Below are 15,524 nucleotides of genomic sequence, written 5' to 3'. Positions count from 1 at the left end.
CTGCTTCAGATTCTGTGTGTCCCTCTCTCTGCCCCTCCCCTGCTTGATCTCTGTCTCTGTATCTCAAAATAAAATAAAGACATAAAATTTTTTTTTTTTAAAAACAAAGCAGGCTCCAGGCTCCAAGCTGTCAGCAAGACCCAACGTGGGGCTCAAACTCATGAATGAGATCATGACCTGAGCTTAAGTAGGATGCTTAACCAACTAAGCCACCCAGGCACCCTGAATGAGGTTAGGATTTTTAAAACCAAAAACAAAAGCATAATCAAAGCACTATCCTAGGGACATTTGGGTGGCTTGGTCTGTTAAGCTTCAGACTCTTGGTGTCAGGTTAGGTCATGATCTCACGGTTGCTAGGATTGAGCCTCTCCTTCAGGGTCTACACTGACAGCACAGAGCTTGGGATTCTCCCTCTCCTTCTCTACCCTCCCCACATTGGCACTCTCTCGCTCTTCTCAAAATAAATGACTTAAAAAAAAAAAGGACTACCCCAAATGTCTTCAAACTTCCTGTGGTGTAGTATTCACTATTATTACTACCACTGGGGTCAAAATACAGTATAAAATGAATGTATCTGGAACTTGTGAGGAGCACCAGGTGATGTATGGAAGTGTTCAATCATTATACTGCACACTAAAACTAATTTACACTGAATTTTAACTGGAACTTAAATAATAATTTAAGAAAATGAGTGTATCTCAAGGAGGATCCTTTCAATACTTTTGAAACAAGTCCCTAGAAGGAGAATACCTACACGTTTGGGATAAAATCAGAACACATGAAATATGAGCAGCTTGGATACATGCATATATTTAATAATGAAACAATTCGTTAACAACAAAAAAATTAGAAAAATTCATGAGACCCTAGTGCTGTGGAAGAGAATGGGACATCAAGGTAAAAGATACAAAAACTGACCCAGAAGGCTGCTTGATGAGTGAAGCAAAGGCAAATTAGCTTAGTACCATATGCCCTTGAAAAGAAAAATGGGGGGAGAAGTACCCACTTATTTGAGTGCTTGGAAGCAGACAGCCTTACTGTACAGGCTGCACAGAATGGAAGCAAAGGGAGAAAGAGACATGGCGGAAGGACAGTATGGAATCCAGGGTCAGCAGATTGGAAGAGACGGAGATAGTTACAAAGAGATACTCTAAGACCTTTTGTTTCCTCTGCAGTCTGCAATAAACCTGTTCCAAGTCTTTAAGTATGCCAGGCAAACCCAATGATCACATAATGAACAACACTAGGCATTGTGAAGGATAGTGGAGGGCGTGGTTTACAGAAGTAAAGGGCTAACATGGTTCCTGCTCCCAAGGAGCTTACAACCTATATAGGAGGCAGAATCCACACACACAACAACTATGAAACAAATTTACAAAGTAACATAAATACAAATAAATATACATATGAATAAAAAACATATGAAAGCTCATGGGGGTACTGAGTCAATAATTACTTAGAAGTCCCTAGGTCAAAGAAGGCTTTCTGAGGGAAAAATTTTTGGACTGAGTATAATGTTAGCAGAGAGTAGGGCATGTGCAAAGGCATACAAGTGGAAGTATATATATCATGTCCAGTAAGCAGATTAGCTTGATTAGAGTAGAAAGTCTAAATAGGTCTCATTACGAAGTGTGATGAAACAGTAAGGGTTTAATTTGGTGAAAGACACTGCAGTGTTAGGTCTGGTCCCTAAAACAAAACAAACGGGGAAAGGGGTTTTCTTTAGGTAATGACAACAAGTAGCCACAGGTCCAGGAGCAACTCCACTGCTCTCTCGAAAGTTTTGTAGTTACTCTGAGACAGAGAAACTAGCCATGGGATGGTTGAGAAGTATTCAGCATCCTTGAGCAGTTCAAGCAGAAGGAAGCGCCTTCTGCAAGAACTCTTAGAGAGTGGCAAGTACAATCAATCAATGAAATTCCCAGATAGGGGATCCACCATCCAAAGGTCAGCCAGCCAGAAACCAGGAAAATCAAGTGCTCAAGCAGAATGTCCTCAACCCTTATTACTAATTCTTAGTGGGGAGCAAATTGTGTATGCTTATAAAAGAATTTATTTTTCAGCTACCATGACAATCGACTCTGATCCTAACATTTTAGAAATTAAAATAGGAGGATGAGAAGAGCCCTAATCTATAGGGAATGCTCACGTCCCTGAAGGAGGACAGGTCAGTAAGGGCCCAAATTCTTCCCTGGTCTTTAAGTGGAAAGGCAAAACATCACACCTTGAAAAGAGGCTTTTCTCAGCCAAAGCAAGTACGACCTCTTTCTTTAAGCCTATTGATCTGAAGCTGTTCCAAGAAGGAAAAAAGAGTCCAGGCTTGATATTCAGCAGCAGCCAGAGTTGGACCCTATTTCACTAGAGCTCCGCTGGGAGGCGCTGGGTCCCACTGACGTTGAAATACACTGCTGAGGACCAATCTTGATGCCATTTGCCTGGAAAAGAAAAGAGGCAAGAGTTCCCACCTCAGTGCTAAAGTGAACTGAAGAGAAAGGTGGGTGGGGAGCTGAGCTAAATGGGTGATGGGCATTAAGGAGGGCACTTGTTGGGATGAGCGCTGGGTGTCGTATGTAAGTGATGAATCACTAAATTCTACTCTTGAAACCAACGTTACACCGTATGTTAACTAACTAGAACTTAAATAAAAACTTGAAACAAAATAATACTAATAAAGTAAATGGAAGAAAGGAGAGGGACAAAAAGAGAAATCATTAATGACATTTTCTAGAAGCAGATATGGATGGCTTTGGCTGGTAACCAGATGCCGTAGGCAGACGGTTGTGGAACAAAAACTGTCAACGATAAAGAGGTGATGACCAGCTCAGGTACAAGTGACCCTTGTACCCATTTTTAAGGAGACTGTTCTACTTAGGTTTCACAGCCCTGTACAGCATCAGGATGAGGTTAGGTAAGAGTGGGAGGAAGCAAAAAGTAGACATTAGCATAGTATTTTTTGTTTTGCCCCAGAATTTGCTTTACAGAGATGGCCATGTTGAGCAGTTAGGAATTATACCACCCTTAAACTCCAGGACGCTAAAAACAGGGTGCGCTAAAAACGGTGAGCTAACAACAGGGTGTGAAGAAATCCTCCTGTACTGTATAAACCTTTCAAATCACCAACTAATAATCTCTTTCAACATTCTGGGCCCCAGACGGGAGAAAAAACAGAAAATGACGACACAGGTTTTTGTGTCTCTACAATAAAAAAGAGCAAGTATGAATGGGCATAGCTTCAAATAGCATGATGTTAGAAAGAAAAAGCTTACATTCTAGGGGGGTTTCTTGTCCTCTTCTACACAAAGCAAAGTTAAACGTCGGGCCCCCACCCTTTCTCACCTCATTGTGAACATCAAATAAACCCTGCTGGATCTTCCTATATATTTCTTTGGCTGTGTTAATGAAGGCCTAAAGGAAACATAAATCATATTATTAGGGTCAAGTTTAGGTAAAAAAATTAAGAAAAACAAATATAAGTATTATTCCTATTTGGATTTCTAAACTGAATTAGGAACCATTAAAAGACCAGAGTAAAAATACAGAAGGTCCCCCAAAGTCTCTTTCCAAATGAAAAAAGAGACTATATGGTATTTGATACTGACCCAAGTTGTTCCTGATTGGCACCTTCTCCAAATAAAACATGCTCTGTTCTCAGTTATTAAAGATAGTCAACAGCAAGCTTCAAAATCACTACAATAGAACCCATTAGACCCTCCAACTAAAATATTTACAAGTAATGTGGTTACCCAAGGCAAAAGTAAAACTGTAGGAATTAAGGCATAAAAAATGCAACAATTCCCTTAAAGGGAGATATATGATCACTGTGAACACGAGACATCCTTCTCTTACCTATGCCTTTTATAAAAGAGAATTCTGAATAAAAGGATACAGGTACAGTGTCATCTCTGAAAAGGTTTCCCTACTTTTTCCCCAAGTAGTACCTCTTCAACATTGCAGGCTGTTTTGGCTGAAGTTTCCATGAAGATAAGTCCATGCTCCCGGGCAAAGGCCTCTCCTTCTTCTCTCTTCACATCCCTACGGGACTCTAAGTCACTACAAGAGATTAATTGAGGACAAAACTCAAAAAAGATCCAAGTGAAAGAAGAAACTCTTATTCTAAAAGAATCTACATAAAGAATGTAGATCCTATAGGACATTCTCTTGTACAGAGTTACTGATTTCTGTAGCCTCTTGGAAAATGGTTCTTCAAATTCATGACAGCGGCTGCAAAGTTGAGGCTAATACCTTACTCTATTACAGAGGAAAAGGTTTATGAAGGGATAGGCCTATGGGTGCCACAGAAAACTTACTCAGAATAAAAAGTGTCACTGAGGTTGTGGAGAAATTGGACCCCTAGGATGTGGCTGGTAGGAATGTAAAATCGTGCAGCAGCTAGGAAATACAGTATGGCAGTGCCTCAAAAAAGCAAACCTAACATTATGATAAGATCCAGCAATTCCACTTCTGGAATTCAAAGAAAGGAAAGCAGGGACCCAAACAGATATTGGTAAACTGATGCTGACAGCAGCATTATTCTCAACAGCCAAGACAGAAGCAACTGCAGTGTCTATCAACAGATGAGTAACAAAATGGGGCAAATAACATACAAAGGAATCCCATGCATCCTTAAGAAGGAGGGGTGCCTAGGTGGCTCAGTTGGTTAAGTGTCCAACCTTAGCTTAGGTCATGTTCTCACAGTTTGTGAGTTCGCCCCGTGTTGGGCTCTGCACTGACAGTTGCAGACAGCTGCCTGGGATTCTCTCTCCCTCTCTCTCTGCCCTTCCCCCAATCTTTCTCTCTCAAGATAAATTTCATTTAAAAAAAAAAGGAAGGAAATTCTGACACATGCTACATTATGAATGAACCTTGAAGTCATGGTCAAGGAAACACGTCAGTCACAAAGGACAAATATTATATGATTCCACTGAAATGAGGTGCCTAGAGTAGTCACATTCACAGAGACAGAAAGTAGAACGGTGACTGCCAGGGCCTGGTGAGATGGAGAATACAGTCAGCATTTAACACGTACAGAGTTTTAGATGAGATGATGAAAAGGTTCTGGAATCAAATAGTGATGATCGCCACAAAACTGTATACTAAAAGATGGTTAAAATAGTATATTCTACATTATGTACGTTTTACCACAATAAGCTTTTTTTTTGTTTTTTTTGTTTTTTTACTAAGAGTACCACAAACCAAAAATGTTTAGGGACCAAATGATTCAATTCAATATCCATAGAGCACTTAGATGAATTCTGCTCATTATTTCTACTAATAAAATTTTTACCTCTTATTCCCAATCAGCATGATAACCATGTTGGAGCTGGAGTGCTGCCGGGCATCCTCTAGCCAGGAGGTCAGGTGGTTGAAGGTTTCACGCCTATAGCAGAAAAGTTTAGAAAGTAGGTCAGAGGCCCGTTTCAAAATGCCAAAGTAATTCCAAATGCTTGGCAAGAGGGAAATACATGTGTAAAGGAAAATACTAGAGAAGTGTTTTCTCAGTAACAATCTTACCAAAATAAGTAGATAGGAAAGAAAAAGACTGCGAGCACATGGGGGAAAGTCTCCCTCCCGTCCACTTGACCCGACTCACCTTGTGATGTCATACACTAGCAGTGCTCCAGCTGCTCCTCGGTAGTAGGAACGGGTGATGGAACGGAAGGATTCTTGCCCAGCCTTTCCCACCAACAGGGTAACAAAAAAATCCAAACAAAATCAGATTATTTCCAGAGAAATGACTTGATCACATGCCACTCTAACACAAAAGACTAAATTTTAAAAAGGAACTTGAGAGGTAGAGAAAGGAAACCTGACTTTCTCTAGGGAGATGTCCAGTTGTGAAATAAACATTTTTCAATGAAAACGCAATAGATATTGGGGGCAGGCCAATTGTTCCTGTGACACTGTCCATCAAACTGATGAATGTTTAGCTTCCCAGCCAGTAACACTACACAGTCAGTATGACCATCGAAGACATTCCCATACATTTTCCAATATCCCCTAGGACAGATGTGGAAATATGACTAGAAACTAATCCCAACATGGCACTGAACATATCACATTAACTTATCTGTCTGCATTCTTTTACCTGTAAAAAAGAAACTTATCTTAGATTGCCAATACCCTAATGGAAGTTTCAGTTCAATGAGTCAATGTAGAATAGTAGTCAGATATAAAGCACTAATATATCCTAATTGACATTTAGTGTTCCACTACTAAAGGCAGGACTACCAATATGTCCCCTGCTGGGATCTTGTCATCGCAACTAAGAACCAGGAACAGGGAAAGAAACCCAGGGCCGAGGACAGAGTTTTCCTTATATTTCCAATATAAGGAAATATATTTCCAATATTCACACTCTAATCTCATTTCCAACAGGGGACAAGATATTTCTAGCTGAGTTATTTATTAATGCCCCCATATAATATAGGGTACTTTTGCTTTCTTGATGGAATAGTTGTATTTTTTCCCCTCAGAGAAAGCAAAAGCATCTCTAAATAATCACATTTTTGAAGTCATTTATCCTCATATCCCTACATAAAGGTTAAGAAGAAAGACTACTGTTCATATTTTAAAGATGGGAAAACTAAAATGTGAGGATGAGGAAAAAAATGGCTTTCTCACAGTACACTAACAGGGAATGCTAATAATAACACAAATGGGGAAATGGGGAAATTAAGGCTCAAAGGAGTAACTGGCCAAAAGTTATAAGATCTATAAATACTGAGGGGCGCCTGGGTGACTTAGTCGGTTAAGCGTCCGACTTTCGCTTAGGTCATGATCTCGCGGTTCGTGGGTTCGAGCCCCGCGTCAGGCTCTGTGCTGACTGCCAGCTCAAGAGCCTGAAGCCTGTTTCAGTCTGTGACTCCCTCTCTCTCTGACCCTCCCCTGCTCACGCTGTCTCTCTCTCTCTCTCTCCTAGAAATAAATAAAACATTTAAAAAAAAAAAAGATCTATAAATACTGAATCCATAATTAAACTTAGGATCTTAGTGCATCCTAGCATAAAACTTTGCTTTCCTAGCCATTACATCGTATGATCTAAATTTACAGGTTTTGAAAAAGAGAAGAGAGTTCTAGTATGTTAATTCTAAAGTTACTTTTCCCACAATAAGAGACTCTTTTTGCAACAATAGTACAAATGTTTTAGTGAGTTATATAACTGTTAGAACATACAAATCAAAAATAATTCTAAAGAACTTTGTTGGTAGTATTAACAATACTTTCAAGATTTAAAACTTAGTTTTTCCCCTGCAAGAGCTCATTTAATGTCTTACTTAGTCCCTAATAGTTTTAAGTCTTAAGTCATCTGATTCGCATTTTGCTTTTACCTTACTTTTTTCCCCTCTTCTTTTGTTGAAAGGCCCCTTCGTCCTTGTGGCCTTTTAGGAACTAAAAGGGAAATCTTGAGGCAGGCCTATGTGATGAGGCAGGCACATGGCAGCATTTAACTTTAGCAGCTAAAAATACTTCCAGGGGCTCATCAGGAAATGCTGTTTAAAACCAAATCCCTTTAACATTTCATCTCAGTCCAGTTCATGAACCTTTGTTGAGCAAATAAGCTAGAACGAGTGAGTGGATCAATTGGGGCTGGTCTGCATTGGTTTGAGGTATCTTTGTCCAACCCCATTAAACAAAATCTGAAGCAGGGGCACCTGGGTGGCTCAGTCAGTTGAGCGTCTAACTTCGGCTCAGGTCATGTTCTCACGGTTTGTGGGTTCGAGCCCTGCATCGGGCTCTGTGTTGACAGTTCAGAGCCTGGAGCCTGCTTCAGATTCTGTGTCTCCCTCTCTCTCTGCCCCTCCTCTGCTCACGCTCTGTCGCAGTCTTTCAAAATATAAATAATAAAACATTAAAAAAAATATTTTTAAAATCTGAAACAGCGAAGAATTAAGATGGAGCAAAGAATGGAGCAAAGAACAGCAAAGAATTAAGGTTTTTTAGCAGCACAGCACTATAAACGCATTTTTTCTCCCTTATAATTTTCTTACTAACATTTTTTCTCCAACTTACTTTACTAAAAGGAAACAGTATATAATACACATAACACACAAAGTATGTGTTAATTGACTACTTATGTTATGGGTAAGCCTTATGATCAACAGTATGTTTTTAGTACTTAAGGTTTTTTTGGGGTTAGCAAAAGCTTTACACAGATTTTCAACTGTGTGGGGGTTAATACTCCTAATCCCCATGTTGTTTAAGGGCCAACTGTAGTTTGAAGTATTAACTCCTACAAAGTCAGATAGGCCCATTTCCTAAAAATCAAAATACATTCTGAAGTAAAGTACAAACGAATTTGGGATTGATGAGTATTTTATACTAACTACAGTACAATGCTTCTTCAATTAGCATCAGTTATTTGGGCAACTGTCTGTACAGAATGAAAAAAGATAATAAGTAATATGGTTCTCTAGGTGCATCTGGCTGGCTCAGTTGTGAAACAGGCAACTCTTGATCTCAGGGTCATGAGTTCAAGCCCCAAGTTGAGCATAAAGTCTACCAAAAAAAAAAAAAAAAAAAGTCATATGGCTCTCTAAATCCTTATCAATTACCAGAACAGTGACAACAAAAAACTTTAGATAACTTGATTTCTTTAAAAACACCCTTCATGGTAATCCCCAAATATTTTCATGTAGGATGGCTTTGGGAGTAAGTGAGAGAATGAGGTTGACAAAGTGGGAAGCCAAGGTGAGTAAGCAATGAGCAGATCAGGGCTGACAAGGGGGAAGTGATCAGGCTTACCCAGAGGCTAGCAGACAAGAAACACACCACATTATAGCAAGAATCTTCTTAAAACTTTCAAATAGAAAACCCCAGTGTGCTGAAACCTGGTACCTTTCTGAGTCAACAAAGATTAGTTCAATCTCAAAACAATTATTAAAAGGGAACAGAAAATAGGCCAGTTGTATCATTAGGCCATATGGTCCTTGAGGAGCCTGTCAACAGAGCAGTGGGGCTCTCAACTTCCTTATTTTACGATCCAGTATGTCTCATGTTACACCAGGTAAGGGGGGAAAAAAAAAAGGCAAAAAAAAAAAAAAAAAAAAGCCAGCAAGCCAACACTTTGACATTCTCATAACCATGGCCATATTGCTAACTAGCAGCTACTGGGTCTCCTGGCATGAAAACATCCATTTTTTGAAATGGTAGAGGTTTAAGTTAAAAGGACTACCAGTCTTGAAATCTATAGGTTTCATTCTTTGTCATCTCCTCTGAATTTGTCCTGCAGCCTCTTTAGGAGGTCAAATCTTTGTGGGAAATATAAAAACCAGGAGATATTAAAAGGAGAGAAGCAATATACCCACTTGGGTTAAGAGTGACAACCAACCCCTGGGTCCCAACAAAAGAAAGAAGGGAACAAGTAACAGCTGTTTAAGAAATATATGAAGTTGGGGTGTCTGGGTGGCTCAGTCAGTTAAGCGTCCGACTTCAGCTCAGGTCATGATCTGCAGTTCATGGGTTCAAGCCTTGCATCGGGTTCTGTGCTGGCAGCTCAGAGCCTGGAGCCTCTTTCGGATTCTGTGTCTCCCTCTCGCTCTGCCCCTCCCCTGCTCATGCTCTGTCTCTGTCTCAAAAATAAATAAAAACTATTTAAAAAAAAATATATGAACTTTATCTTGGTAAAAAACATAGAATAAGATCTCTTAGGCTTAATTGGGTGGAAAAGACTAGAGGGGCACCTCTGCTCACACTCTGTCTCCTTGTCTGAAAAATTTTTTAAATATTAAAAAACAATTTTTTTAAAGGGAGGAAAAGACTAGAGACAAAACTAGCCAAAAAAACAAGTTTGGAAGATTTAGAGTTATGTGGATAGTGCTTCCACTAATAAAGATGTAAAGTTATTCACGTTCCTTTAATTAGGGAAAGCCACTAAGGGGAGATGAAAAATCTGTTCAGAAAGGCAAAAGGTTACTAAAATACTTGCAAATACAACCAAATAACGTACAGGAGAACATCAACCTAGTTAAAAGCACCTAATGCATCAATGCATCCAAAAGTGGTAACCCTGGAGACTACCCAAAAAGGACTCTGCATAAAGGGTCTAGAGTAGCAAGTTAACTTACAGTTAACCCAGGAGTTAGGAAGGCTGACCCCCATGCAGCTGAAACTTCTCCTACAACTGACTCCTCCAAACCTTAACTGCTAATAATCAAGCTACTGCTGATCAGAAGCCTTACCCAGTACATGTCAACATATACTTTGTATGTTACAAGTATTAATTGCTTCCTTAATGTTTATTCATTTTTGAAAGGGAGAGAGACAGAGTGTGAGCAGGGGAGGGGCAGAGACAGAGGGAGACACAGAATCCAAAGCAGGCTCCAGGCTCTGAGCTGTCAGACAGAGCCCAATGCAGGGCCTGAATCCACAAACCGTGAAATCATGACCTTAGCTGAAGTCGGACACTTAACCAACTGAGCCACCCAGGCACCCCTGTATGTTATGTGTATTATATACTGTATTCTTAGAATAAAAAGCTAGAGGAAAAAACTTATTTTTTAAAATTTATTTTGAGAAAGAGTGTGCACATATGCACACACACACAAACAAGGGAGGGGCAGAGAGAAAGAAAGAGAAACAGAAAGAAAGAGAGAATCCCAGCTCAATCCCACAAACCACGACATCATGACCTGAGCTAAAATCAAGAGTCAGACGCTTAACTGACTGAGCCACATAGGCACCCTGAGAAAATAATTGTTATTAAGAAGACAAAGTACATTTCCGGTACTATAGTAATTTATTTTTTAAAAAACTGACATGTAAGTGGACTTGTGCATTTCAAATACATGTCGTTCAAGGATCAAATGCACTTTTAAGACAAATAGCTGCATGTGTTGGGAGGAGGGGAAAGGAAGGAAAAAAAGGAAAAACCACTTGTGTACTTGTTTTTAGCTATAAGGACTTCAGCTCTCAGTTTTGAGAAAAAACAATCAAATAATAAGTAAACAAAAATAGGAAGAAACTTCGGCTGAAAATTAAGAACTCCGTGCTAGGGACATTATTTTCCTTAAGGAAAAGAAAGATACAAACCAAATGCGATAATACACATATAAGCAATTTATCTGGATAAAGCAAAATTATACTTAGTCAAGTTAAATTTTGGCAGTACTACATTACGCAAATTTTAAAATATGCATAACCTTTGACCCAGAATTTCCATTTCTGGGCAGGCATTCCACGGCAATTCTCAAGTATCTGTATAAAGATGTAGTGAACAAGATCATTCAATGAAATTTTGCAAAGGCGAAAACAGGAAACCTCAATTTCAATCAATGAGAGGATAGATAAATAAATTACAGTACAGACTTTTTATGAGTCTATACAGCAGTTAAAAGCAATGAGGTAGATCTATATGTATCACCATAGTAGTATCCAAAACGTAGAGATTATTAAATAAAAAGCCTAATTCACAGGGTACCTGGGTGGCTCAGCTGGTTAAGTGTCCTACTCTTGATATCGGCTCAGGTCGTGATCTCAAGGCAGTGACACTGAGCGTGAGCACCAGGTTGGGCTCCAAGATGGGCATGGAGCCTGCTTAAGATTCTCTCTCCCTCCTCTCCCTTTGCCCCTCCCCCCACTCTCCATAAAACAAAAACAAAACAAAAAACCTAATTCCCACAGCTAGGTGTACTTTCCCATGATTCTACGGATATACAACAAAAACAAAATGACCACCATAGATTTGTGTATGTTTATGTATCTGAACCCATAGAACAAGTCTGAAAGAATAAGCACTGAAGCATTCATACTGGTTTATTCTGGTTAGGCAGAAACCAGGATTGGAAGAAGAAGTTTGTGTATTAAGAGGACCTTCACATTTTACTCTACATACTCGTATTGTTTGCTTTTCATTTTCTAGGACAAATACATTACTTGTGCAAATTAAAATAAAAATGCAAAGACATGGCACTCAGAATTTATAACTGGTAACAGATGAAAGTGAAAACTCTTTCCCTTCTCTCAACTCCACCATCAGCCCCTCTCCTAGCTCTCTGCCCAGGCATAAGCCTTTACTGTTCTGTTTGGATCTTAGTCAGGGACCAAGTTATCTTGTTCTCTCTCACCGTATCCCAGATTTGCAGTTTGATTTGTTTTCCATCAATGTTGACCATACGGGCCCCAAACTCCACACCTGTCAATGAAGAGCAAAAGAAAGAATGTGATTTTCATGATCACCCACATCGAGAGGTTCGTGATCTTCCCCCAATGTGGTCACTCATCCTCTGTCTGCCCTCAGTACCACTAAACCTGTTACTGCTATTTGCTACAGTTAATTTTGTGTTCCTTGAGTTTTCATTTTCCTTCCAGAATTAAAAAACGTGTTCCAGCTGATAATGACCTCAGGAATGTAACCAAAAAGCAGATATGGAGATACAACTAATTAAGAAGTCAAGTAGAAAGAATGAATAAATTTTTAGTAATGTAAACACTTAAATTTGATTAGGTAATGTTTAATTTTGTAACTTAAAAAATATTCTAATTTTAAAAAAATACATATTTCCTAACATTTTCTCACTCTCTAGCCCAGTATTTCCAGTATTTTGCAATTCTATAATTTTTGTTTGAGAAAGGAGCCTACAGTGATATATTTCAGACCTCTAATAATTCCCAGAGTTCACCAGAAAATAGCTTTCCTTATAAGAGTATGGAAACTGACAGTGTAGATAAAGGTTTTAGCTTACCTGGCATTCACATTCTTTCTTTTTAATGTTTATTTTTGAGAGTGAGAGAAAGAGATAGAGAAACAGAGTGCGAGTGGGGGAGAGGCAGAGAGAGAGGGAGACACAGAATCTGAAGCAGGCTCTAGGCTCTGAGCTGACAGCACAAAGCCCAATGCAGGGCTCAAACTCACAAACTGTGAGATCATGACCTGAGCCAAAGTTAGACACTTAACTGACTGAGCCACCCAGGCACATCTGCATTCATCTTCTTTCAAGTAATGTTAGGACAAAACTTAAAATCAAAGGTCACTCACAATGAAAATACTTGATTGTAAGTCAGACAATTTGTCTTATTTTCTATTTTTATACAGTACTTTACTAGAGGAATTCTGTTTTCCAAGTAAGAAAGAGCACTAATTTAGGTTCTGCTAAAAGGCTGACATGCACATTATTATCTGGAGTATCTCTCTCAACTCTAAGATGCTACAATCAAAAGAAAGATATTAAAAATGTTTCTTACTACTCTAGACTGCTTCCTCATGAACAGTGATAGTTACTGAAAAAAGTCATTAGATTTTTTTTTTTTCTGGACAATAAAATGGAATTTCAATGGCAAAGAACTAAAAAATGAAACTTGACTTTTATGCAACTTCTGCAAGTTATGCACTCAGGGATCCTTGTATTTTGCATATGTTTTCTATCCAACTGCCTTACCCTGGCATAGAGGACTGAATATGGCAAGAAACAGAGCCTATGGATGACTCTAGCAAAAACTTGATCATGTCATTCCTCCGTTTTAAAATGTCAGTGGGTCGCCTGGGTGGCTCAGTCGGTTAGGCGGTGGACTTCGGCTCCGGTTACGATCTCACGATTTATGGGTTCGAGCCCCGCGTCGGGCTCTGTGCTGACAGCTAGCTCAGAGCCTGGAGCTTCTTTCAGATTCTATGTCTCCCTTTCTCTCTGACCCTCCCCTGCTCATGCTGTCTCTCTCTCTTAGAAATAAATAAAAACATTAAAAATAATAATAAAAAATAAAATGTCATTACCTTCAGCTGTTTCAAAACGTGGTCTCTAATTTATTCTCCAGCTTTATTTTTTGCCAGTGTCTACTTTAAACTTCATGCTGAAGCTATATTAAATTACTTTCAGTTTTCCAAAGATAGGCTGATCTCTGCCATGCCTGAGCATTTGCAAATATTATTCCCTCTTGCTCTGACCACTTTTCCATCTTCACAACCCCTTTGCCTGGCTAACTCCTGTTCATTCAATATTCAACCTTCCCAGATAAAAGCGATAGCTTCTCCCCACTGACCATAGGAATTTACTGATCAGTATCTGTCCCCAGCCCCTTCTACATCAGGGAAGACTATAAACTACTTAAGGCCCGGCACAATGTTTGCCTGGTTAATCTGTGTACCATTAGCACCAATTAGAGTGTGGCGGTTCACTTCTTATTAATTTACAAAGATATTTTCCTGCTGATGTTATCCTCTAAATCCTTTTCAGACCCCATCAGTTATTTGGCTCTGTGCAAGGCATTTGGGAGAAGTAGCTTCGGATTTCGTTAAGCTGGGATTTGGAAAGTAGCAATACTGTAAGAATGGGGCTAGGGATTTTACCCAGAAACTGTATTTACATGGCAAGAAGGTTTGTTTCATATATATTCCTCATTTGGGTAGGGTTATGGAGATTATATGGAAGGTGTTGTTAAGGCTCCAGCGGACCCTGCCTTAACACAAATGTGCGGCGGATGATTTTGGAACTCTACCACGCTCTTTTTAAAAGTACTAGTTTTCATCTACCTTTCTAACTCTTAAGTCTGGGATGGTTCTTCAAATTTACTTCTTCCTTTCCAACACACAACAATCTGTATGTTGGTAATTACTTTGAAAAACATACATGAGGTTAGCACTAATTTACCGCAAAACAAGGTCGGTTTTTTAAGAAGTAGTTGCGTTTCCGTGTCATTTTCCATAAACATATTTAAGGGGAAACAAATCCTACAACAATGAATCCAGACCTCACGCCCATCTCTGAAGTTACCTTTCAATCATTTACTCCCCATTACACTACTCCTCATTTATCAGCATTGGGTCAGTAATTCTTAATTTAACATAACTCTGGACTAGCTTAAAAACAAAAATAACTTTTTACTTCGAATACCGAAGGCTGCTAACTTTCCACTTTAGCTAGTCAGGTTTCGTTCTCTTCTGGGACAGGTAGGTAGACTTACCTATTGTGAGGTCGTGGACAGGCTGGAATCGCTTGTCCGTAAACTGCAGGAGGAGACATGACTTCCCCACACCTAAAAGAGGAAGACGTACGTTCTAAGAGTCACGCGGCCCAAGAACCACCTCGAGTCAGACGGTCGGGGGCTGGGGAAAAGGAGCCCCGAGCCCCGCCCCCGGCCGCCCCGCCCCCGCCCGCTTTTCACTTAATCGCCCAGCCCACTAAATGAGCCCCGCCCCACGCCCTGATTTGTGAGCTTCAGATCCCCGCCCCAGCCGTGAGGGCAGTCGCCCGCAGCTTACCTGTGTCCCCGATGATGATGTACTTGAAGAGATAAGCATAAGTCATGGTCCCGTTTCCTCTGGATTCCGGGTCCGCCCGACTTCTACAGCCACTTACCTCCGGCCTCTCTAGCCGCTCAGTCTACCGATCTCTGGTCCCTCTAGCCCAGATCACGTCTCTATTGCTCTCCCCCGAAATCCTCTCTCGGTCCTTGCGACTGTAATACCCAGACGGCACCTCCAGGGACGCCTCTAACACTTCTACTTGCCATTATCCCACCAAGTTCCAGGGGGCGGTAGCTATCCTTCCCGTCCGCTCGGCCTTCCCGGCGCGACTCGCAACAGCCCTACAGCG

At 40.1% G+C, this 15,524-nt stretch overlaps 1 protein-coding gene across 1 annotated transcript; it reads right to left on the bottom strand.

Annotated features, from left to right (window-relative positions):
- Window positions 1-794: 794 nt before the first annotated feature.
- Window positions 795-15,489, bottom strand: RAB2B (RAB2B, member RAS oncogene family). Its single transcript, XM_039245144.1, has 8 exons — window positions 15,191-15,489; window positions 14,893-14,964; window positions 12,063-12,130; window positions 5,591-5,673; window positions 5,285-5,377; window positions 3,939-4,050; window positions 3,337-3,405; window positions 795-2,435 (listed from the first exon to the last, which is right to left on the bottom strand). Exons 1-8 carry the CDS (start codon window positions 15,234-15,236, stop codon window positions 2,328-2,330), a joined length of 651 nt encoding a protein of 216 aa, XP_039101075.1. The 5' UTR covers window positions 15,237-15,489; the 3' UTR covers window positions 795-2,327.
- Window positions 15,490-15,524: the final 35 nt, after the last annotated feature.

Source organism: Hyaena hyaena, unplaced genomic scaffold (genome assembly GCF_003009895.1).
Source record: "Hyaena hyaena isolate Hyena2069 unplaced genomic scaffold, ASM300989v1 scaffold_256, whole genome shotgun sequence".
NCBI lineage: Eukaryota > Metazoa > Chordata > Mammalia > Carnivora > Hyaenidae > Hyaena > Hyaena hyaena.
Note: the sequence above shows the minus strand (reverse complement) of the source record. Positions and strands in the feature narration are given on the sequence as shown.

What these genes read in the sequence shown, in the direction of transcription:
- RAB2B (XM_039245144.1), bottom strand. Translation starts at nt 15,236, where the DNA reads ATGACTTATGCTTATCTCTTCAAGTACATCATCATCGGGGACACAG. An exon ending in TGTCCACGACCTCACAATAG is followed by an intron (nt 12,131 to 14,892) that starts GTAAGTCTACCT and finishes CTTCATTGACAG; the next exon opens with GTGTGGAGTTTGGGGCCCGT. An exon ending in AACTGCAAATCTGGGATACG is followed by an intron (nt 5,674 to 12,062) that starts GTGAGAGAGAAC and finishes TTGGTGGGAAAG; the next exon opens with GCTGGGCAAGAATCCTTCCG.